General features: G+C 42.7%; 1 protein-coding gene and 1 pseudogene across 2 annotated transcripts in view; one reads left to right on the plus strand and one right to left on the minus strand.

Annotated features, from left to right (window-relative positions):
* Positions 1-24,387, minus strand: part of PHACTR4 (phosphatase and actin regulator 4) — a 105,605-nt gene extending 81,218 nt beyond the window's left edge. The window contains exons 1-2 of one of the 2 annotated variants that reach the window (XM_052654904.1): positions 24,296-24,387; positions 483-536 (exon numbers count right to left, since the gene is read on the minus strand). In XM_052654904.1, the coding sequence (XP_052510864.1) occupies positions 483-498 (16 nt within the window). In that variant the 5' untranslated portion in view covers positions 499-536; positions 24,296-24,387. The remainder of the gene's footprint in view (positions 1-482; positions 537-24,295) is intronic. The other variant, XM_052654912.1, reaches the window with a different exon arrangement.
* On the plus strand, positions 3,167-8,768 carry LOC128061371 (60S ribosomal protein L23a-like; annotated as a pseudogene).

The following is a 24,387-nucleotide window of genomic DNA, read 5'->3' on the forward strand; positions in this document are numbered from 1 at the left end:
TTAGTTCTCCAAACTGCCGGGTATGTGACAACAAAATAGATTAAATGCAGGAAGCCAATACATGAATTCAGCTGTCTTCTATTAAACTAGACACTAAAGAGATTTGCAAAAATATAAAACAATGCCACTCTTCTTGTTAATCTTTTTTATTTGGGGGGCTATTTTTCATTAAGATTTTTTATTTATGTAACATATGAATGGTTTATTAATGTTATTTTTAAATGAATTAATATTCTAAAAAGTCTCTATTTTAATTTTTAATATAGTAAATATCAATAGATATATGTTATACAAAAAAAACTCTATGGGGCCCTCAATTATACATAAGAGTATAAACGAATGCTGAGGTTAAAAAGTTTGAGAACTGATAGAGAGTTTAGCACAATAAACATGAAAAAAAATCAATTTACTCTCAAAGCTTTAATGGAGGTAAGGATAAAACACAAAGATCATTTACTAAGAAAAATGCAGTTGATACTTACCAAATGGATCTTCCATGCCACTATTAACCAGTTTAGGAAGGTGACAAATAGTTTCTAAAGAGAGAAAAAGGCAAATGATATACTTAAAACATAATATCCATCACCTTTTATATTCCTTAAAAAATAAACCCAATTAAGTTACATTGATTATAGTTTAAACTGGGATTTAGTTTAAGGGAGTTGAGATACACACATATAAAAATATCATAAAACATTCAAGGCTAATTTTCATTGTAAAATATACATCATCCTCAGTTTCCTCAAATAAGTTCCCTTTCCAATCTCCATCCTGAATATTACCAGAGTGTAAGGGAAAAAGGCAAGTTAAGAAAAAATTTTTAGGAAGGGGGACAAAGAGAAAAAGGGAGGGGTGAGGAGGGGGAGAAGGAAGAGAGGGAGGAATAGAGAGCAGCGGGAAAAGGCCAAGCTTCTTTTTAAAGATTATTTATTTATTTGTGTCTGCTTGATGGGCTTCTCTCTAGTTGCGGTGTGCAGGCTTCTCACTGCGGTGGCTTCTCTAGTAGCAGAGCCCAGGCTTTAGAGTGTGGGCTCCATAGTTGCGGCACACAAGCTTAGTACCCTCACAGCACATGGAATCCTCCAGGTCCCCTGCATTGCAGGCAGACTCTCAACCACTCCACAACCAGGGAAGTCCAAAAGTAAAGCGTTTTATGCAAAAAACAAACAAACAAATAAACCCCACAGAACTCACACAAATATCTGGGAAAGAATATGAGGATATCATAGAACGAAGGAATTGGTTTTGCCTGAAGAAAGTAGAAAGTAGTTTAGTAAGTTAAGAATGCTCAAATTTGAAAACAAAACAAAAAAAGTTTTGAAAAAAGTTGAGTAAGTATAGATATTCAACATCCCTCACCCTTAATCAAAACAAGGACCAAATCTGCTCAATCTTGCTTTTTCTCTCTTTCCTAGCTTTGATCCCAAGAGTACTTATTAGTTAACAATTTGAATACTACAGTCTGCTTTTAAGTGAATACAACTAACAGTTGGGGCCAGCAGTGATCTGAGAAAATTAGGAGTGTGACAGGGTTTTGGAGTTGAATCACTCACAGACTAGCTGGCACTGAGGACCCACTCAGTGGTAGGTGTAACAGAAATAATCCCTTGCACAAGGTGCTGGTCCAGTTAAACTTTCACTAGTAGTGAAGACTGATGATCTATCTGTGGACAGGATGCTCTAGTTGATTGGATTTATGAGGCACCTGAAGAGTAAGAGGGAAATAATAATTATAATGATAATGTAATTGAATTGCTGACAAAGGTCCATCTAGTCAAAGCTATGGTTTTTCCAATAGTCATGTACAGAAGTGAGAGTTGGACCATAAAGAAAGCTGAGCACCGAAGAACTGATGCTTTTGAACTGTGGTGTTGGAGAAGACTCTTGAGAGTCCCTTGGACTGCAAGGAGATCAAACCAGTTAATCCTAAAGGAAAGCAACCCCGAATATTCACTGGAAGGACTGATGCTGAAGCTCCAATACTTCACCCACCTGATGCAAGGAACTGACTCATTTGAAAAGACCTTGATGCTGGGAAAGACTAAAGGCAGGAGAAGAAGGGGATGATAGAGGATGAGGTGGTTAGATGGCATCACCAACTTGATGGACATGAGCTTAAACAAGCTCCGGGAGTTGGTGAGGGACAGGGAGGCCTGGTGTGCTGCAGGCCATGGGTTCGCAAAGAGTTGGACATGACTGAGCGACTAATTGCACTGAACTAAATCGAATGGCTATTGCTAAACTCTACTGATGCTCTAGAAAAAGACAACAAAAAGCTGAGTGATTAACAGTCAACTGAAAGTCAAACATGGGGAATTCGCTGGTGGTCTAGCTCAGCCGATAAAGAATCTGCCTGCAATGCGGGAGACCTGGGTTCAATCCCTAGGTTGGGAAGATCCCTGGAGAAAGGAATGACTACCCGTTCCAGTCTGAGAATTCCACAGACAGAGGAGCGACTTTCACTTTCCAGCACGGCCTTGGTTCAAGTCCTGGTTGGGGAGCTAAACTCCCATAAGTCCTGTTCAGTTCAATTCAGTTCAGTCACTCAGTTGTGTCCGACTCTTTGCAACCCCATGCACTGCAGCACGCCAGGCCTCCCTGTCCATCACCAATTCCCAGAGTTTACTCAAAGTCCTATGGTGTTCCCTAAATAAAGAAATAAGTAAGCAAAAAGAAATAAGAAAATCAAATATGAAGGCCACAGGACCTTTTACAAAGAAGCTCTTTTCTGTGGCAGCAGGAGGAGAGAAGCTAGAAACCAGGCCCAGGAGTTAATCAACTGGTGCTGTGTAGCCCAGCACCACAGAAGGTTAACTCTCGGCCAAGGGAGGTATGCTATGCCAACATCAGGGTCCTGACTGGGAAAGAGTGAGACTCTAACACAAGAGATGGAGACAGTGGAGTTGATCCCCCTCCAAAATTTTGAATGTGAAAGTGTCCCCAGAAAGAAAAGGCACCCATCATCCCTATACGATCTGGCCCTCTCCCCTCACCGGAAGATAACACAGAGGCCTTCCCACCCTGCCCAGTAAACAATGTCTCCTCAGCACCTGCCACCTCCATGCCTCCTAGGTAGGAGGCCTTTAACTTGCAGTAGGTCACAACGTAACCGAGTCCAGATGTGCTATGCCTGATAAGGTCTGAAAGGAACTATAACCCAAGGGCGATGCAAGACTTAGCCAACATGTACCCAACAGCGGCCAGGTGAGAGTGAATGTGAATTCTGAGGGGGCTTGAACGTGAGAACCAGAACATAAGGTTCCTGATCACTCTCCGAAGATAGACGATCTAACACCCTGGCAAAAATCTCAGAATATGGTATGAACTTACCACTAGGATGGTTCCTAAAAGCTGGAAAAGCCATGGTCCATGATAAAAAGCAACGTCAAAACTGCACAGGCAGACAGAGGAGGAAGGGATTAAAAGGCTCACATAGTGAAGCTGGCTTGCTGAAATGGTCAGAAAATTCATCCAAGTATTATGTTACTTGAAGTTTCAAAGCTGTTCTCTGTAAGAGTTTGGTACAAAACTAATGCCACTGATAGCAATGGTGATGACACGATCCTAAAACAAAGGAGACCAGGCTGTGGTACTTAATGTTTGAAGCCAGGTGGACACAATTACTATAAAGATCACCAAAGTCAGGGTGGCAGTCAAAGGGATCTGACTCACAGATTTATGGAGATAGTTAATAAAGCCCGATATCACTTGAAGCAAAACAGACTAGCAGCTAATAAGAGTACTTCTCTATCTGTCACGTCAAAAGAAATCAGGGATGGAAGATCAGGATGCTGAGGGCAGTTGCCTCAATTAAAAAAAAAAAATCAGAATCAGTGCCCAATTGCTGAACCTGAACCAGTTTCAGATTCTGACCCCTATGACTGAAGCAGGCCAGGTACCCAAGAGAAAAGAACTTGTAACACCAAAGCAAGTATAAAAATTCCCTAAGAAACCTATGGCCTAAGAGTAGTGTTAGTTGCTCAGTTGTGTCCAACTCTTTGTGACCCCACAGAATGTAGCCCGTCAGGCTCTGTCCATGGGATTCTCCAGGCAAGACTACTGGAGGGAGTTGCCATTCCCTTCTCCAATGGCCTAAGAGACCCATATGCTATAGGTCTCAGGGACTCCACTCAGGAGGTTTCTACATTTGAAGTTTAATGCTCTGCAGTCACTGTATTGGCTTTCCTGATAGTTCCGTTGGTAAAGAATCTGCCTGCAATGCAGGAGACCCGGGCTTGATCCCTGAGTTGGAAGATCCTCTGGAGAAGGGAATGGCAATCCACTTCAGTATTCTTGCCTGGAGAATCTCATGAACAGAGCAGCCTGCTGGGCTACAGTCCGTGGGGTCACAAAGAGTTGGACACAACTGAGCGACTAACACACTTTGTCACTGTCTTAAAATCCTTAATAATTTTATCTATGAATTTCCGTTCCATAGTGAAATCTGATAGTGAAAATGAAGCATGTGCTCAGTTCACACTCAGTCCACCTCTTCCTGTCTTTCCAGGAGGGGTCTCTTGGCCCCTCCCTCTGGCCCCACCTGGCTATCCTTTCCCTGCTCAGGCTAGGAGTGCTATGGCACTTCTGATGGGCAGTTTCTCTTGACCATTCTCGATCCAGGAGTACCCAGCACACAAATAATGCTGTCAGCTCTGTCTATGGTGATTTACTCAGGCAACTGTAAACTGCATAAACAGGAATGCTAACTTTCTAAGGGAAGGCTGACATCAACATCTGGAGTCTGGAAGTATCATCACGCACTTACGAGGACCAGGAAATAAACGAGTCCTGCCTAAGATCCAGTTCACAATGGGCCCGCAGGGTGTGTGGACCCCCTGGTGGTCATTTCCCTGGACCCCAAATGTATACTAAAATAGACATGCTTGGAAATTAGTTAGTCCTTGGTCTAAGGGGTAAGAGTTATTATACTGGGAAAGGTCAAGTGGAAGAAAGCCTCTAAAAGTGGGTGCCCCATCCCACTTTCCAAGATAATACATATAAAAGAAGACAAAATTGTATTCTGGGGGCAAGGGAGGGGAGATGACAGCAATTAGTGCTGTACTCCTACAGGATGCAGGATTTACCATGTGGGTTCTGCAGGAACCAGACACATCCTGCAGGAAGGTAGGAGATTATCACAAAATCTAATAGTAGGCACAACTGCAGCTGCCATGCCAGATGCGGTATCGTTGCTAGAGCCGACTAACACAGCCACAAGCAAAGTAAGCAGACAAACATGGAAGGATTAACTCTTTTTCTCTTACTCCTCCCAAGGAGGTAGGATCAAAAACAATTCACATGGAATGGATTACACCATACTTTTACAGGACTATGTCAATTTTGCCACCATCTCATATAGTCCAGTCCTATGATACTATGGATTTCCTAAAAAAAATCACACTGACCTACTATATTAATGGTGGTGGTAGTTTAGTCTCTAAGTTGTGCCCGACTCTAAGTTGTGCGACCGCGTGGACTGTAGCCCATCAGGCTCCTCTGTCCATGGGATTTCCCAGGCAAAAATACTGGAGTGGGTTGCTACTTCCTTCTCCAGGGGATCTTCCTAACCGAGGGGTCAAACCTATGTCTCCTGCACTGGCAGGTGGATTCTTTACCTGCCGAGTCGATCAGCACAGAATGAGCTCTCAATGCATGAGAAGCTCTGTCCAGGCCGGGTGAAGTGGGGGCAGGGACTAGCAAAGCTGAGGCCCAGCCCTGCCTTCAGAATCCAGTTGTTCTGCAGGAGAGTTCATTAATCAGCAGATATAGAACACCTGGAGATGTGATACCAAGTTGACCATTCATCCAGAATCATCCGCCATGACCTAGATTCTATGAGATATACCAAGTCGTAAGGTTGGGTGGGTCCAGCCTTTAGGTGAAGGTGATACATCCAGTATCATGCACAAGTAGGACCAGAAGTCATGAGCATGAGCAGACAGCCAAACCCTGGTATCATCTACCACTGCTGCAAAGTGTCCCTGCCTTAGTATATACCTTTGGCCACTGGGGGGCCCTCATAGCCAGCTGACAAAGGAAAAGCTCTCCCCTTCACAGATGGTGCAACAGAGTCCAACTCAAAACTGGACAGTGGCTGCACTACAGTCTCATCAGGACGTGGCGCTGAAAGGCAGTGCCCAATGGGCGGAGCTTTAGACAGCAGCTTTGCCAACAAAGGTCCATCTAGTCAAGGCTATGGTTTTTCCAGTGGTCACGTATTGATGTGAGAGTTGGACTATAAAGAAAGCTGAGTGTCGAAGAATTGATGCTTTTGAACTGTGGTGTTGGAGAAGACTCTTGAGAGTCCCTTGGACTGCAAGGAGATCCAACCAGTCCATCCTAAAGGAGATCAGTCCTGGGTGTTCATTGGCGGGACTGATGTTGAAGCTGAAACTCCAATCCTTTGGCCACCTGATGCGAAGAGCTGACTCATTTGAAAAGACCTTGATGCTGGGAAAGATTGAGGGCAGGAGGAGAAGGGGACGACAGAGGATGAGATGGTTGTATGGCATCACCGACTCAATGGACATGGGTTTGGGTGAACTCCGGGAGTTTGTGATGGACAAGGAGGCCTGGCGTGCTGCAGTGCACGGGGTTGCAAAGAGTTGGACACGACTGAGTGACTGAACTGAACTCTGGAAGAAACAGAGATATTTTCTGGGTGTACATTTGCCTTTCCTCCAGGGAACACTACATGAGAGTTACTGAAATGTTTAATGTACCAGTAAGCATCATCCCAAGGCTTCCTAGGCTCAGCGGTAAAGAATTATTTATTATCAAACCTTGTTTATTATCAAACCCCAAGACCCACCTGGGATCCCTGAAACTCTGAGTTCTGCAGAGTTAAAGATCTAGGTCATCAAAAAAAGGAGTACTTCCACAGGAGACAAAAAGAGTCCCAAGAGGCTATAAGCTATGGCTATTGCCTGGGCATTGTGGAGTCCTTGCATCCAGGGATCACCAGGCAAGAAGAGGAACTACCATCTTGACAGGGGTAACTAAACCTCCTTATCAGAAAGAAGGTTGTTCTTCCACACCACAAAGGAAACAGTGAACATGTATTTAGAATCCAGATGATCCACTTGGGTGCCTACTGGTATTCCTTTCCCAATTCTGATAGTATGGTAAACAGACAAGCTGGAAAACTAATCTGAGAAAAGCATGTATGTAACCAGTGGTTCAGATTCCTCAGGAATGAGGGTTTGGGTCCTACCACCAAGTAAAGTCATTGAGACTGGCAGAGATGATAGCTGAGGGCAAGGGGAATCTGAAATGGAGAGTGGAAGGAAGTAAAAATTACCAGTTGTAACCCTGAGACAGTTGCGGCAGCAGGAGATAAAGTACTAACCTTTCTAAGTATTCCCCAGGAAGAGGCCCTCTAGCTACACTCCCAACATATACAAAGTAGATGAGATTAATGAAAATGAAAACACAAAATACCAAACTTTACAGGCTACAGCTAGAGAGAGCAGTACTTTTGTTTGTGTGCTCAGTTGTTCAGTGCTTAGAGGGAAATTTATAGCTGTAGGAAGAAAAACAAAATAAACCAAAAGGAAGGAAATAATAAGAATTACAGTGGAAATCAGTGAAATAGAAAATACAAAAATTAGCTCAAAATAGGACGTCCCTGGTAGTCCAGGGGCTAAGACTCCAAGCTCCCAATGCAGGGAACCTGGGTTCAATTCCTGGTCACAGAACAAGATCCCACATGCCACAACTAAAGAACCCACATACTGCAACAGAGATCAAAGATCCTGCATGACACACCTGAGACTGGGCACAGCCCAATAAATAAACATAATAAAACAGAAAAAATTGACCTGTGCCTATATATAGTAGGTACTTAATAACTGTTGAGCTAAGCAAGTGACTATTAAGAGCCAATTACATGCTAAGTACCACGCCAGATAGTATACAAAGGAGAGTAAATTTAACTTTAACCTTAAAAGCAATACCAGTAGAGAAAAACAGATGGTCAGATTAAGCAGAAAGTATTAATACAATATATGTATAATAATGGAAATACAGGTAGCGAAGAAGAGAGTCTTCCCTTTCTAACCAGGTGAGAAATAGGGCTCTACTTCTACATAATGCTAAAGCTCACCTCACTCCTTGATTTTAGTTTCAAAACAAAACTCAAGGCAGATTTTAGCTAGCAAGAGGTCAAACTTGATCAAAATGAGTAGTATCTAAAAATATTATCAAGATGATGAAGCCACTATATATTAGCAGAGAAGGGACAATTTAAAATATTATTTCCATTTATTTCTTGGACTTGACTAAAAAGCTAACCATTAGAGGAATAAACAAGATTAAGAAACAGTGGCCTTTTCATGAAGATGGCGCCGAAGCCAAAGCAAAGGCTTTGAAGGCCAAGAGAGCAATGTCAAAAGGTGTCCACAGCCACACACACACACACACACGAAAGATCCAGACCAAAACTCTGCGGCTCAGGAGGCAGCCCAAATATCCTCGGAAGAGCGCCCCTAGGAGAAACAAATTTGACCACTATGCCATCATCAGATTCTCCCTCGCCACCGAGTCAGCCATGAAGAGAACAGAAGACAACACCACACTGGTGTTCGCTGTGGATGTCAGGGCCAACAAGCACCAAACTGAACAGCTGCGAGAAGCCCTATGACACTGACGTGGCTCAAGCCAGCACCCTGATCAGGCCTGACAGAGGGAAGAAGGCGTACGTTCAACTGGCTCCTGGCTATGACGCTTTGGATGTTGCCTACGAAACTGGGCTCATCTATCTAAACTGAGTCCAACTGGCTAATTCCAAATACAAAAGTTTTCACCATAAAAAAAAGAAACAGTGTATCAACTGCTCTTCTAGTCAGTCAGCCAGTCAGTTCAGTCTCAGTCGTGTCCCACTCTTCGCCACTCTATGAATCGCAGCACGCCAGGCCTCCCTGTCCATCACCAACTCCCGGAGTGATCTACAATTGTTCAGACAGACGCTACTACTTAACACAAGGAGTTAACACTGTAATCTACATGTACCTTTATTATCTGACACCACAGAATCTACCCTTTTGATTGGTAAACTTTTCGTTTCTTAAAATTACTTTCTTTGCTATTTCTCGATTATTCTTGTTAATACTACACAGAAATTTGGTAGCTACAAATAGTCAGTTCATAAGAACTTCATTTGTTTTTGCTTTTTTGGGAAAACGGAATGTTATAAAGAGATATAGATAAATTAAAAATGTAAATAGGATTTTGCAGAAATAAAAAACACTGAAAATTTTAAAATAGAGATTAACAATCACACTCTCAGTAAAACAGTTTCACAAATGTCTTTTAAAAGGTCTGTTCAGGGACTTCCCTGGCAGTCCAGTGATTAAGAATCTGCCTTGCAATCCAGGGGGCTTAGGTTCAATCCCTGGTCAGGGAACTTCCACATGTCCCATGGTGTGGTCAAGAAAAAAAAAGATCCCACATGCCTTAGAGCAACTAAGCCTGCACGGCATGAGAGAGTCCATGAGCCACAACTAAAGATTCCATTTGCTGCAACTAAGACCCAACGCAGCCAAATAAAATAAATATTGAAAAAAGAATAAAATTAGAAGGTGTGTTTAGTAAAAGTTATACTTGCAAAAAGATTACTTAATTTTAAACACATATAATGAACATCTAACATTAATTAAGGGTAAAGACAAAAATGAAACTAATTTTCCATTTCAAGAAAAACTGTGACCTCCTCCTCCTGGTTAAACAGTCCTCTGTCACACTAACCAGCATGAATCAGCTTTGAAATAGAGGTGCGGCCTACTGATAAGCAAAAGTACTCTCAGGAAATATATTAGTGAGTTATACAGGACAGGCCTCAGCAAAGGCAATTCATCATCACTGACCATGACAAAATCTGCACCTAGAAAAACGTAGCATGGTTTCTTCCTGTCGTTATATATATATACCACATTATGAGAAAAAATCCCCCAGAACAAAACGTATTTTTAAAAAGCTACAGTACTCAGTGACATGTCAAATCTTTCCAAAAAACAATTTTGGCAGTAAACATTAACTCTGATGAAAATACTATTTATAAAATCTCCAAAAATAATTTAACCCCAAACTAAACATGTAAAGAAATTAAATTTCATATTTGTTGTCAACTCAACCTTTTAAAATAGCTATGTGATTGACATACATGAACAGATAAATGGGAATGAAGAGAAGGAATTCACTGAAGAAATAAAAATGGTTAATAAAAATGAAAATACATTCAGCCTGATTGCTAATAAGGAAAATGCCAATGTAAAGTGAGTTTTATTTTGATTTTTCTTGCCTATCAGAATGGCTAAAAATTTGAGACTTCCTTGCTGATACAGTGGATAAGAATCCACCTAACAATGCAGGGGACATGGGTTCGATCCCTGGTTGGGAAGATTCTACGTGCCGAGGGGTAACTAAGCCCACATGCCACAGTTACTGAAGCCTGCACACCCCAGGGCCTGAGAGCCACAAGCAATGAGCCCCTGTGCGGCAACTACTGAAGCCCAAGGGCCCAGAGCCTGTGTACCGCAACCAGAGAAAGCCTGCATATAGCAACAAAGACCCAGTGCAGCCACAAATAAATAAATGCATAAAAAAACAGAATAAAATATTTAGTTTCAGGGGAAGAGAAAGGAGAAGAGGAAAGGCACTGATGAAAGGGTATAAGATGAGTACGTTCTGGAGACCTAAAGTACAGCGTGATGACTATAGTTAATAACAAAGTACTGCATACTTGAAATCTGCTAAGAGTAGATCTGTGAAGCATTACATATTTTTAAATATCATATATTAATGGACATATAGGGAATTTAGAAAACCGGTACCAACAATACTACGTGCAGGGCAGCAAAGGACACAGAGACATAAAGAACAGGCTTTTGAACTCAGTGGGAGAAGGAGAGGGTGGGATGATTTGAGAGAACAGCACTGAAACATACTCACTGCCATATACAAAACAGACAGCTGCTGCTGAGTCGCTTCAGTCGTGTCCAACTCTGTGTGACCCCATAGACGGCAGCCCACCAGGCTCCCCTATCCCTGGGATTCTCCAGGCAAGAACATTGGAGTGGGTTGCCATTGCCTTCTCCAATGCATGAAAGTGAAAAGTGAAAGTGAAGTCACTCAGTTGTGTCCGACTCTTAGCGACCCCATGGACTGCAGCCTACCAGGCTCCTCCGTCCGTGGGATTTTCCAGGCAAGGTTATATATGATGCAGGGAACCCAAAGTCGGTGCTCTGTGACAATCTGGAGGGATGTGGCGGGGAGGGAGGTGAGAGGAGGTTTCAGGAGGGAGGGGACACACGTATGCCTATGGCCAATTCATGTTGCTGTATGGCAAAAACCATCACAATATTGTAATTATCCTCTAATTAAAATAAATAAATAAAATTAAGGAGTTCCCTGCTGGCCCAGTGGTTAGAATTCCAGGCTTTCACTGCTGTGGCCTGGTTTCAATCCCTGGCGGGAAAACTACCACAAACTGTGCAGCACGGCCAAAAAAAGGAAATAAAAAAAAATTTAAACAATGAAACTCTATATAAATGTTCGTATCTGCTGATCCAGTGATTTCACTCTTTTTTTACATTTATTTTTATTGCAGTATAGTTGAATTACAATGCTGTATTACTGCTATACAGCAAAGTGACTCAGCTATATATACATACATACACATACATTATTTTTCATATTCTTTTCCACTATGGTTTATCATAGGATATTGAATGTAGCAGTAATTTCATTTTAAAAGAAGAAAGTAACATGTGCAAAACCTGTGGGGCAGCATTAAGCCTAATGGTTAAATAATTTGAAACCAACAACAAAGGAATCCTTAGCTCAGTTGTTAACTTTGGGGGAGGCGGGGGCATGACACATGGCTTGCAGGACCTTAGTTTCCCCACCAGGGATAGAACCTGGGCTGATGGCAGGGAAAGTGCCAAGTCCTAATCACTAGACCACCAGGGAATCCCCCTTAGTTCAGTTTATTTTCATAAACAGTCACTGTTTGGTGGGGAGAATAAAGAGGTAAATAAGCTACAGAGGGAAAAGTGCCCTGCGGAGACATGGACAAAGTGCTCTGGGATCACTCAAGGTAAAGATGAATCATTAACCTTTTCTGCCAATTTCTGACACTGTATTTCCAACCCAAGTACAAAGAAGAGAGCAGGCAGCTGGGTAGACAGAATCCAGTATTTTGGTTATCTGCCAGATGAGACTTGCAGGGTCATGGTGGGCTAAGACAGCTCTCTATAAGAGATGAAGCTGAGTTCCATCAGAATCAGCCATCTACAAAGGAAACAAACAAACTAAGCATGTTAAGTTCTGTCAGATAATCATAAAATTGCTATTTATCCTTCAAACACAGTCAAGGGCTATTTTAAAAATACTCCTGGAAATGTGGCTAACAAGCTCACATCTGAGAGAATAAATACAGAGAATATTTAACAATGGAGGCTGTTTTATTAAGTCACAGATTTCATTCAAAATAAAATCTGATTTTAAACGTACACTTGAAAAAAATCCAGTAACATCACATACTACAAATAAATTTCTAAATTCAATGCACTGACAGTACGTACCCTGAGAGGTTTGTCTTACTTACCACTAGTACCCTGGAACTGAAGGATGCCCTCTAAACCAGAGTTCACTCCCTTGTACAGCACTGATCACAGTATTAATCCTTTTCCTTGCCAGGTATAATCATATCTTTTCTCATATTTACTAAACACTCTACAGTTTTACAAAGACCTCTCACATCATCCTGATACTTTTGAAGAAATGGTTACTAGCTCCATTTTATAAATGAGGAAACTAAAGCTTAGCTGACTTGGATATTCACATCTAGGAAGTGATGGAGCTGAAATTAGGATCCAGGTTTTCAGACTCCAAAGGTAGTAAATACATTACTTTGAATAAATGTCAGGACTTTCAGACTGTAAAAACAAACATCTGGTACTTTAAATATAACAGAGAAGTTAAACTGAAAACGAAGCTTGAATCTGAAAGCTGTGTGGTTTCAACCACCTCTTCCCTAAAAAAAAAAATCAATCACTAGACACACTTCCTCTCTTAAAACTCCTTGGAATACCATAGAAGTCCTAGAATTTGAGAAATCAACTAATCCAGACCCTTACAGAGATGAGAAAATTGAAGCACAAGACATGTGACTTGCTCTGAGTCTCCCATTACAACATAGTGTGTCTTCTTCTCAGGCCCACACCAATAGAATTCAAAAACATCTGAGAATTGGTGGAGACAGAATGGATAGCTGACTGGGTAATCTGTCCAACCTCAGTAGGGCCCTGAGGTTCGACGGCCCTTTTGCTCATCTGCTCATCTCTGGTGGCTCCCTTACTTTTTCCATGACTGCTACTCCAAACTTTTAACACTCTTTGGAGTGGCTTGCTTCAGGGTCAGAGGCACTGACTGCAGCAACGCATGTAGGAGACCTTTTGAAGGAGGTCGCCATTATCTCCATTACCTCCACCACAGTTTGGCCTCAGGTCAAGCAATAGAGAAATAACACAGCTTCGCCCATCAACAGAAAATCGGATTAAAGATTTACTGAACATGGCCCCGCGCATCAGAACAAGACCCGGTTTCCCTCTCAGTCAGTCTCTCCCATCAGGAAGCTTCCATAAGCCTCTGACCCTTCTCCATCAGAGGGAAGACAGAATGAAAACCACAATCACAGAAAACTAACCAATCTGATCACATGGACCACAGCCTTGTCTAGCTCAAAGAAACTATGAGCTATGCTGTATAGGGCCACCCAAGACAGACAGGTTATAGCAGAGAGTTCTGACAAAACATGGTCCACTGGAGAAGGGAATGGCAAACCACTTCAGTATTCTTGTCTTGAGAACCCCATGAACAGAATGAAAAGGCAAAAAGGTATGACACTGAAAGATGAACTCCCCAGGTTGGTAGGTGCCCAATACGATACTCAAGAAGAGTGGAGAAATAACTCCAGAAACAGTGAAGAGACGGAGCCAAAGCAAAACCAACATCCAGCTGTGGATGTGATTGGTGATGGAAGTAAAGTCTGATGCTGTAAAAAGCAATATTGCATAGGAACCTGGAATGTTAGGTCCATGAATCAAGGCAAATTGGAAATGGTCAAACAGGAGATGGCAAGAGTGAACATCGACATTCTAGGAATCAGTGAACTAAAATGGACTGGAATGGGTGAATTTAACTCAGATGACCATTATATCTACTACTGTGGGCAGGAATCCCTTAGAAGAAATGGAGTAGCCACAACAGTCAACAACTGTCCAAAATGCAGTACTTGGATGCAATCTCAAAAACGACAGAATGATCTCTGTTCATTTCCAAGGCAAACCATTCAATATCACAGTAATCCAAGTCTATGCCCTGAACAGTAATGCTGAAGAAGCTGAAGTTGAATGGTTCTATGAAGACCCACAAGACCTTCTAGAACTAACATCCAAAAAAGATGTCCTCCTCATTATAGGGGAATGGAATGCAAAAGTAGGAAGTCAAGAGCTACCTGGAGTAACAGGCAAATTTGGCCTTGGAGTACAAGATGAAGCAGGTCAAAGGCTAACAGAGTTTTGCCAAGAGAACGCACTGGTCATAGCAAACACCCTCTTCCAACAACACAAGAGAAGACTCTACACATGGACATCACCAGATGGTCAATACCAAATTAGATTGTTTATATTCTTTGCAGCCAAAGATGGAGAAGCTCTATATAGTCAGAAAAAAAAGACCAGGAACTGACTGTGGCTCAGATCATGAACTCCTTACTGCTAAATTCAGACTTAAATTGAACAAAGTAGGGAAAACCACTAGACCATTCAGGTATGACCTAAATCAAATCCTTTACAATTATACAATGGAAGTGAGAAATAGATTCAAGGGATTAGATCTGATAGACAGACTGTCTGAAGAACTATAGATGGAAGTTCGTGACACTGTACAGGAGGCAGTGATCAAGACCATCCCCAAGAAAAAGATATGCAAAAAGGCAAAATGGTTGTCTGACAAGGCCTTACAAATAGCTGAGAAAAGAAGAGAAGCTAAAGGCAAAGGAGAAAAGGAAAGATACACCTATTTGAATGCAGAGTTCCAAAGAATAGCAAGCAGAGATAAGAAAGCCCTTCTCAGTGATCAATGCAAAGAAACAGAGGAAAATAATAGAATGGGAAAGACTAGAGATCTCTTCAAGAAAGTTAGAGATACCAAGGGAACAGTTCATGCAAAATTGAGCACAATAGAGGACAGAAATTGGTGTGGACTTAACAGAAGCAGAAGATTTTAAGAAGATGTCGCAAGAATACACAGAAGAACTATCCAAAAACAACTTCATGACCCAGATAACCACAATGGTGTGATCACTCACCTAGAGCCAGACATCCTGGAATGTGAAGTCAAATGGGCCTTAGGAAGCATTACTATGAACAAAGCTAGTGGAGGTGATGGAGTTCCAGTTGAGCTATTTCAAATACTAAAAGATAATGCTATTAAACTGCTGCACTCAATAAGCCAGCAAATCTGGAAAACTCAGCAGTGGCCACAGGACTAGAAAAGGTCAGTTTTCATTCCAATCCCAAAGAAAGGCAATGCCAAAGAATGCTCAAACTACCACACAATTGCACTCATCTCACAAGCTAGCAAACTAACGCTCAAAATTCTCCAAGCCAGGCTTCAACAGTGTAAACCGTGAACTTCCAGCAGTACGTGAACTATGAACTTCCAGATGTTCAAGCTGGATTCAGAAAAGGCAGAGGAACCAGAGATCAAACTTCTAACATCCACTGGATCATAGAAACAGCAAGAGAGTTTCAGAAAAACATCTACTTTTGCTTTACTGACTATACCAAAGCCTTAGACTGTGTGGATCACAACAAACTGGAAAATTCTGAAAGAGATGGGAATACCAGCCCACCTGATCTGCCTCCTGAGAAATGTGTATGCAGGTCAAGAAGCAACTTAGAACTAGACATGGAACAAAAGACTGATTCCAAATCAGGAAAGGACTACGTCAAGGCTGTATATTGTCACTCTGCTTATTTAACTTATATGCAGAGTACATCATGCAAAATGCCAGGCTGGATGAAGCACAAGCTGGAATCAAGATTGCCAGAAGAAATACCAATAACCTCAGATACGTAGATGACACCACCCTCATGGCAGAAAGGGAAGAACTAAAGAGCCTCTTGATGAAAGTGAAAGAAGAGAGTGAAAAAGTTGGCTTAAAGCTCAACATTCAGAAAACTAAGATCATGGCATCCAGTCTCCCATCACTTCATGGCAAATAGATGGGGAAACAATGGAAACAGTGACAGACTTTATTTTGGGGGGCTCCAAAATCACTGCAGATGGTGACTGCAGCCATGAAATTAAAAGATGCTTGCTCCTTGGAAGAAAAGCTATGACCAACCTAAACAGAGTGTTAAAAAGCAGAGACATTACTTTGCTGACAAAGGTCCGTCTAGTCAAAACTATAGTTTTCCCAGGAGTCATGTATGGACGTGAGAGTTGAACCATAAAGAAGGCTGAGCATCGAAGAATTGATGCTTTTGAACTGTGGTGTTGGAGAAGACCCTTGAGAGTCCCTTGGACTGCAAGGAGATCCAACCAGTCCATCCTAAAGGAAATCAATCCTGAATATTCATTGGAAGGACTGATGCTGAAGCTGAAACTCCAATACTTTGGCCACCTGATGCAAAGAAAAGACTCTGATGCTGGGAAAGATTGAAGGTGGGAGGAGAAGGGGACGACAGAGGATGAGATAGTTGGATGGCATCACCAACTTGATGGACGTTTGTTTGAGTGGCTCCAAGAGTTAGTGATGGACAGGGAAGCCTTGCGTGTTGCAGTCCATGGGGTCACAAAGAGCTGGACACAACTGAGTGACTGAACTGAACTGGAGTTCTCTAGCCCACTCTATCCTTTGATCATTCTCCAGATAACTTAATTCATTCATTCAGAAAGGAAAATATTAAAAAATAAAAAATCATAAAGCATTAACAGACCCTATAAAGGTAGAAATTATTAAACTTTGAAGTCAAATATATATCTAGGTTCCAGATTTCTTCAGTTCCATAAAGATGTCTTGGGAAATTTAATCTCTCTGAGCCATACCTCCCTTCAGCTGTCAAATGGGAATATCCAACCAAGCTATGGGCTTCCCAGATGGCGCCTGTGGGAAAGAACCCACCTGTCAATGCAGGAGACACAAGAGACATGGGCTCCTTCTCTGAGTCAGGAAGATCCCTTGGAGGAGAGCATGACAACCTACTCTAGTATTCTTGCCTAGAGAATCCCATGGACAGAGGAGCCTGGAGGGCTACAGTCCACATGGTCACAAAGAGTCAGATGTAACTTAGCACTCAGGCAAGCAATAGAATTTTTGTAAAATTAAATGTAATAGCACACAGAAAAGTACCTAGATCACTGTCTGGGAACAAAACAGGCTGATGGGAAGACTCTCCTGGCAGTCCAGTGGTTAAGACTTTTTCTTCCAGTGTAGGGAGTCCAGGTTCAATCCCTGGTTGGGGAGATGAGATCCCAGGTGTCTCTCAGCCAAAAAAAAAAAAAAAAAAGAACCAAAAACAGAAACAATTTTGTAATGAATTAAAAATCAGCTGTCGGTAACTTACTCCAAATTCAACTTCCACCTTGATGATTTCCAAATATATCTTCTTCCATCCCTTCTTCATGTTTCCTTTTCAAGGATCACCTCTCTATGAGCTTCGATTTTATCTCCTCCCAAGGTTTCTCTATTCTCTTCCTTTTTCTTGTGCGTAGAACTTCAATACCTGCTTCTCTGCTGGCTCCTTTTCCTTTCTTTAAACATGTCAAGTCTCTCTCATCCTTTAAAATCAAAACAAAACAAACAAAAAAAATAAAAGCCCTCAATCCTACCTCCTATTTAGCACTTATTCTAAATATACTCCTAAACCCTCTAACCTATCCTGAAAATAGCAAACAATTACCTGTCAAAACAGATCAGATTATATGAATTTCCTGCTAATAAACTTTTGATGGTTTTCAGTTCAGTTCAGTCGCTCAGTCGTGTCCAACTCTTTGCGACCCCATGAATCGCAGCACGCCAGGCCTCCCTGTCCATCACCATCTCCCGGAGTTCACTCAGACTCACGTCCATCGAGTCCGTGATGCCATCCAGCCATCTCATCCTCGGTCGTCCCCTTCTCCTCCTGCCCCCAATCCCTCCCAGCATCAGAGTCTTTTCCAATGAGTCAACTCTTCGCATGAGGTGGCCAAAGTACTGGAGCTTCAGCTTTAGCATCATTCCTTCCAAAGAAATCCCAGGGTTGATCTCCTTCAGAATGGACTGGTTGGACCTCCTTTGATGGTTTAGCAGTTCCTTAATCATAAAGGCTAGCGTCATTTTTTGGCCAAGCCTTTGCACGATTTGCAGGATCTTAGTTCCCTGTCTAGAGATTGAACCCAGGTCACAGCACTGAAAGTGCTAAACCCTAATCACTGAGCTTCCAGGGAACTCCCATAGCCTGAAGTCTTCAACAAGCATTCAGAATCTTTCTCAGCATCCAGCCATCAACTGTTCCTTTCACCAGCCATTGCACTTTTCAACTGCTCAGTCCCACTGGTCCAGAGATCCCTAAGAACTGCATAACTTTCTAGAATGATGTGCATATGCTTGCTCATATGCATTTTTCTGGGATGAAAAATCTATTGCTATTTTCAAATTTTCTAGATGGGGAGGGGTATCTGAATCAAAAAAAAAAAAAAAAAAAAGTAAAAACCAACTGTAATTACCTTTAGGCATATCAGACACACACCTTATACTTTAGCATCTCCATTCCTATGCTCAAACTGCCCCCTCTGGCTGGAATAACTTTAACAGTAACTGTTATTAATCCCTCCAGAACAACTGCAAAAAAAAAAAAATTACTTCCTCTCTAATGCCTTCTTTCACTGTCTAGCAGAACAAAATCATTCAGTTCCTTATCTTATCAATATAGGGCTTCCCTCATGGCTCACCCCTATTTAACACTCACCAGACTATTAGGTGTTGTAATGCTGTAAGCTTTAGGCAGAAGCTGTATACCTTCACATCTTTGTTCAGCCGGAACATAACCTCAGTCCAAGCACATGATGGGCAAAACAAAAATATCTGCTGAGTAAAAGATCCATTTTGGCACTCAACTGTTGTCTATTTTTGTTACTCATTCACTCATTCACCAAACACTTATGAAGTTCCAATGCAAGACCTAAGCTGTGTGCTAAGCAGTAAGGATGCAGACTAGGGCATGGCACCTGACATTAAGACAGTTATTAATAACTGTAACAATACAGAATAATAATGGTCTTATTTGATAGTGCTGTTTAAAAACGCCTACATGAAGGGTTATGGTAGCCCTGTGTGAAGATGTGTCTAACAGCCACAGAAGGTTTACCAATGGGACATCAGGTTCTCTCAGAACAGAGAATCAGCCATTCTGTCTTTTCTTTACAAACAACTTTCCCCCAGTGTCCCTTTTCCTTTTCTAATAGTAGTAACAATAACTTACCACAGGAATGTGGAAAGGTACAATGTAACCAAATTTTTATCCTACTTGATTCTGGAAACAATTCAAGCTAGGTAGAATAGGAATCATTACACCTATGGTAAAGATGAGAAAACTAAAGATCAAAGAGCTTACTGCTCAAAACTGCACACTAAATAAGAGAGGATTTATTTAATATTTATTTACAGTCTTACGACGAAATTCTCACCACCACCACCACCACACCCCCGCCCAATCCACCCGAAATCAGCTTGTAAGCCCCAAAGAAAAAAGATTTTTGTTATCATTGCTTTCTTCTCAGGCACTACAAAAAAGCTTAAAACACAACAGGCTCTCAATAAATATTCATTGACTGAATTAATTTGAAACAGAGTAGACCAACAACAAAAAACACAAGGTAAAAAACTCCTTTCCATTATGATGGTTTAATAAAAGAGATTTAAAACAGGCTTCTACTAGTTAGAAAGGCTAGACTAACTGTATTGACTCAATTCCACTGGCATGTAATACATTTTATCTAAGAAGAATTTAAGGAGGTGAAGTAGGTTTCTATTTCTGATGTCACATTCATGGCATGTACTGACATAAACCCAAGGCTTAAACTGCAAGTCTGAAACTGATCAAAAGTTTTTACTAGGAGCAAAAACTGAGAAAGCACTTTCTTGAGTCCTGACTCTGACTAGAAAAATATCTGAATGTCAGTCTTTCTTCAATAGCCAAAGCTGCTGTAAATATGTTCTCCAACATACTTCTTAATATGTCTTTAAGCAAAGATTAGTCAAAACCTTTTAGTAAATAAAACTTTGAATAACCATTAGTCAAAACCACAGCTCAATAACTCACCATCCTTCCCCAACTCCAGGGCCCCATAAAACTGCCATTCTGCCTAGGCACAAGGATCCCGGCAGACCATAAGACAAGGTGACAGAAGCAAGGTTCAGCATGTCTTTTCAGCGTGACATTGTGATTCTAGAAACTCCAGCTCCTTATAAACCAGGTGCTCCAATTGAAAATATTTCCATTATTTTTCTCCAATATTTAAACTTCAGCAAATCACAAGCTGTTGGTGGTGTTATGATAAATAACTGCAGTAAGTGTGAGGTAATGCTAAAGAATGCTCAAACTACCGCACAATTGCACTCATCTCACATGCTAGTGAAGTAATGCTCAAAATTCTCCAAGCCAGGCTTCAGCAATATGTGAACCGTGAACTTCCAGATGTTCAAGCTGGTTTTAGAAAAGGCAGAGGAACCAGAGATCAAATTGCCAACATCTGCTGGATCATGGAAAAAGCAAGAGAGTTCCAGAAAAACATGTATTTCTGCTTTCTTGACTATGCCAAAGCCTTTGACTGTGTGGATCACAATAAACTGTGGAAAATTCTGAAAGAGATGCGAATACCAGACCACTTGACCGGCCTCTTGAGAAATCTGTATGCAGGTCAGGAAGCAACAGTTAGAACTGGACATGGAACAACAGACTGGTGGTTCCAAATAGGAAAAGGAGTACATCAAGGCTGTATACTGTCACCCTGCTTATTTAACTTATATGCAGAGTACATCATGAGAAACGCTGGGCTGGAAGAAGCACGGGCTGGAAGAAGCACAAGCTGGGATCAAGATTGCCAGCAGAAATATCAATAACCTCAGATATGCAGATGACACCACCCTTATGGCAGAAAGTGAAGAGGAGCTAAAGAGCCTCTTGATGAAAGTGAAAGAAGAGAGTGAAAAAGTTGGCTTAAAGCTCAACATTCAGAAAACTAAGATCATGGCATCTGGTCCCATCACTTCATGGGAAATGGATGGGGAAACAGTGGAAAAACTGTGGCTGACTTTATTTTTCTGGGCTCCAAAATCACTGCAGATGGTGAATGCAGCCATGAAATTAAAAGATGCTTGTTCCTTGGAAGGAAAGTTATGACTAACCTAGACAGCATATTAAAAAGCAGAGACATTACTTTGCCAACAAAGGTCCGTCTAGTCAAGGCTATGGTTTTTTCAGTGGTCACGTATGGGTGTGAGAGTTGGACTGCGAAGAAAGCTGAGCGCCGAAGAATTGATGCTTTTGAACTGTGGTGTTGGAGAAGACTCTTGAGAGTCCCTTGGACTGTAAGGAGATCCAACCAGTCCATCCTAAAGGAGATCAGCCATGGGTGTTCATTGGTGGGACTGATGTTGAAGCTGAAACTCCAATACTTTGGCCACCTGATGCGGAGAGCTGACTCATATCTGAAAAGACCCTGATGCTGGGAAAGATTGAGGGCAGGAGGAGAAGGGAATGACAGAGGATGAGATGGTTGGATGGCATCACCTACACAATGGACATGGGTTTGGGTGGACTCTGGGAGTTGGTGAAGGACAAGGAGGCCTGGCATAGTGCGGTTCATGGGATTGCAAAGAGTCAGACACGACTGAGTGACTGAACTGAACTGAATGTATGATAGAGTATTGGATCTGGAGTAAGGTTCACTTGACTGTATCCTACCCAGGTTAACTGTGTGACCTCCAGCAAGTCACTTAATGTTTCAGAGGCTGTAAACCTAACACTTTATAGCTATAAAATGAGAGAACCACCATCTTGAAGTGAGAATTCAATCATATAATGTAGGTTTTTCCTGGTGGTACAGTTGATAAGAATCTGCCTGCCAACACAAGGGACACGGGTTCGATCCCTGGTCTGGGAAGATTCTATATAGCTCGGAGCAACAAAGCCTACAACCCATGCTCTGCAACAAGAAAAGCCACTGCAATGAGAAACTGTCACATTGTAACGAAGAATAGCCCCTGCAGCAAAGCTAAAAAACAAAAAAATACATATATATATAATGTATATGAACTGCTTTTAAAAAACAGCACTGTATGAATCCCCTGGCAATCCAGTCATTAGGACTCTGTACTTCCACTGCAGGGGGCATGGGTTTGAGCCCTCGTGAAGTGAAGTCACTCAGTTGTGTCCAACTCTTTGCGACCCCATGGACTGTAGCCTACCAGGCTCCTCTGTCCATGGGATTTTCCAGGCAATAGTCCTGGAGTGGATTGCCATTTCCTTCTCCAGGGGATCTTCCCAACCCAGGAATTGAACCTGGGTCTCCCAAATTGTAGACAGACGCTTTACCGTCTGAGCCACCAGGAGCCCTGGTAGGGGAATTAATCTTGCAAGCCAGGTGGTGAGGCTTCAAAAAAGGCACTGATAGCACTGTCATGTTTGAACAAATAATTAACAGTCAAGTTCTAGAGTAATTCTGTGGATGCTTCTTCAAAGCAGAGTCAGAAAAACAAATCCCCACTCATTGACAGATTAGAAATCGAACATTTCCTATTTCCAGTAGTCAGGTATGGATAAGTTGGGCCATAAAGAAGGTTAAGCTCGGAAGAATTCATGCTTTCAAACTGGGGTGCTGGAGGAGACTATTGAGAGTACCTTGGACAGCAAGGAGATCAAACCAATCAATCTTAAAGGAAATCAACCCTGAATATTCATTGGAAGGACTGATGCTGAAGCTGAAGATGCAATACTCTGGCCACCTGATGCGAAGAGCCAACTCATTGGAAAAGACCCTGACGCTGGGAAAGACTGAAGGCAGGAGGAGAAGGGGACGACAGAGGATGAGATGGTTGGATAACACCACCAACTCAATGGACATGAATTTGAGCAAACTCCGGAAAACAGTAAACGACAGGAAAGCCTGGCGTGCTGCAGTCCAAGGGGTCGCAAAGAGTCCAACCAAGTGGATTTAGCCACTGAACAACAACAAACCCCTACACAATATCAGTAACACAATTTGGGATTCTCAGCGGTAAATCACTTCTATTGTGAGTTAGCTTTCTAGAAGCCACTAGGTTTTTGGTTTCTCTATAAAGCAAGTCCTTCTACTAATGGACGTCTGCTTTCAACTTTTGTTTTAAGCAGAAGTAAAACATGGATTTGAGGGGAATAGGGGGCGACTGGATGAACTACTGCAGACATTTTTTTTGCGTGCTGTGATGAAGAGGCTGCTCGTTGCCCTAGAAATCACTTTCTCTTCTCCGAGATTCTAGAGGTATGTGAACTACCATTCTGGCCATTCACATAGATTCTGTAATTTCCTCGATCACAGCCGCGACCCATACAGACAGAGCAGCAAATCCGATCCTTTCCCGGTTTCTCTGGGAGCGGGGCTCGCTTCTTTCCCATAGGCCCATCCCCCTATCGAGAAAAATGCCTGGAGATTAGTGTCGTGAAGCCACCCGGGGCTGACGTTTAAGAGTTGGACAATAAACTCGAGGTTTTCGGCAGAAACTCCGTCTGCCTCGCCTGTGCTCCGAAGCCTTCGAGCTGCCCAGCTGGGACGCAGAAGTATGAGGGAGGGCAGGTTTGAAAAATGGACTTCGACCCGATCTGGTTACAGTGACCGGATTCCCAGGGACCGGCCCCCGTCAGGGAATGGCCCGGCGGACTCCCCCGAGGAGGTGACTCCACGCCCGGGCACAAAGGGGCGCAAAGTTGCCGAGACAAAAGGGCCCCGCCAAGTCGGTGGGCGGAGAGGGCAAGCCCGCGCGGGGCGCGCCGCAGGCGGAGAAGCCACGGGGAACGGTTGTGGGAGGGCGGAGGAGGAGGCGGCGGCCATCGCCCGCCCCGCCCTGGCTCGAAGCGACCCCAGCCCGGCCGTTACCCTGGCCCGCACCGCAAGCCCCTCGCGGAGCCGAGAGCGCGGCCCGAGCCTACCGAGCACCCGCAGGGCGACCCTGCGCACTTCCCGCTCACTTTCCTTTACTCGCCGAACTCACCCGGGGCGCCGCCGCCGCCTCCTCAGCCTCCACAGCAGTTTCCCCCGGAAATCCTACCTGGCCTGCCGGCCGCCAGGCTGCAGCCACAGGCT

This window comes from Budorcas taxicolor, chromosome 2 (genome assembly GCF_023091745.1).
Source record: "Budorcas taxicolor isolate Tak-1 chromosome 2, Takin1.1, whole genome shotgun sequence".
Lineage (NCBI taxonomy): Eukaryota > Metazoa > Chordata > Mammalia > Artiodactyla > Bovidae > Budorcas > Budorcas taxicolor.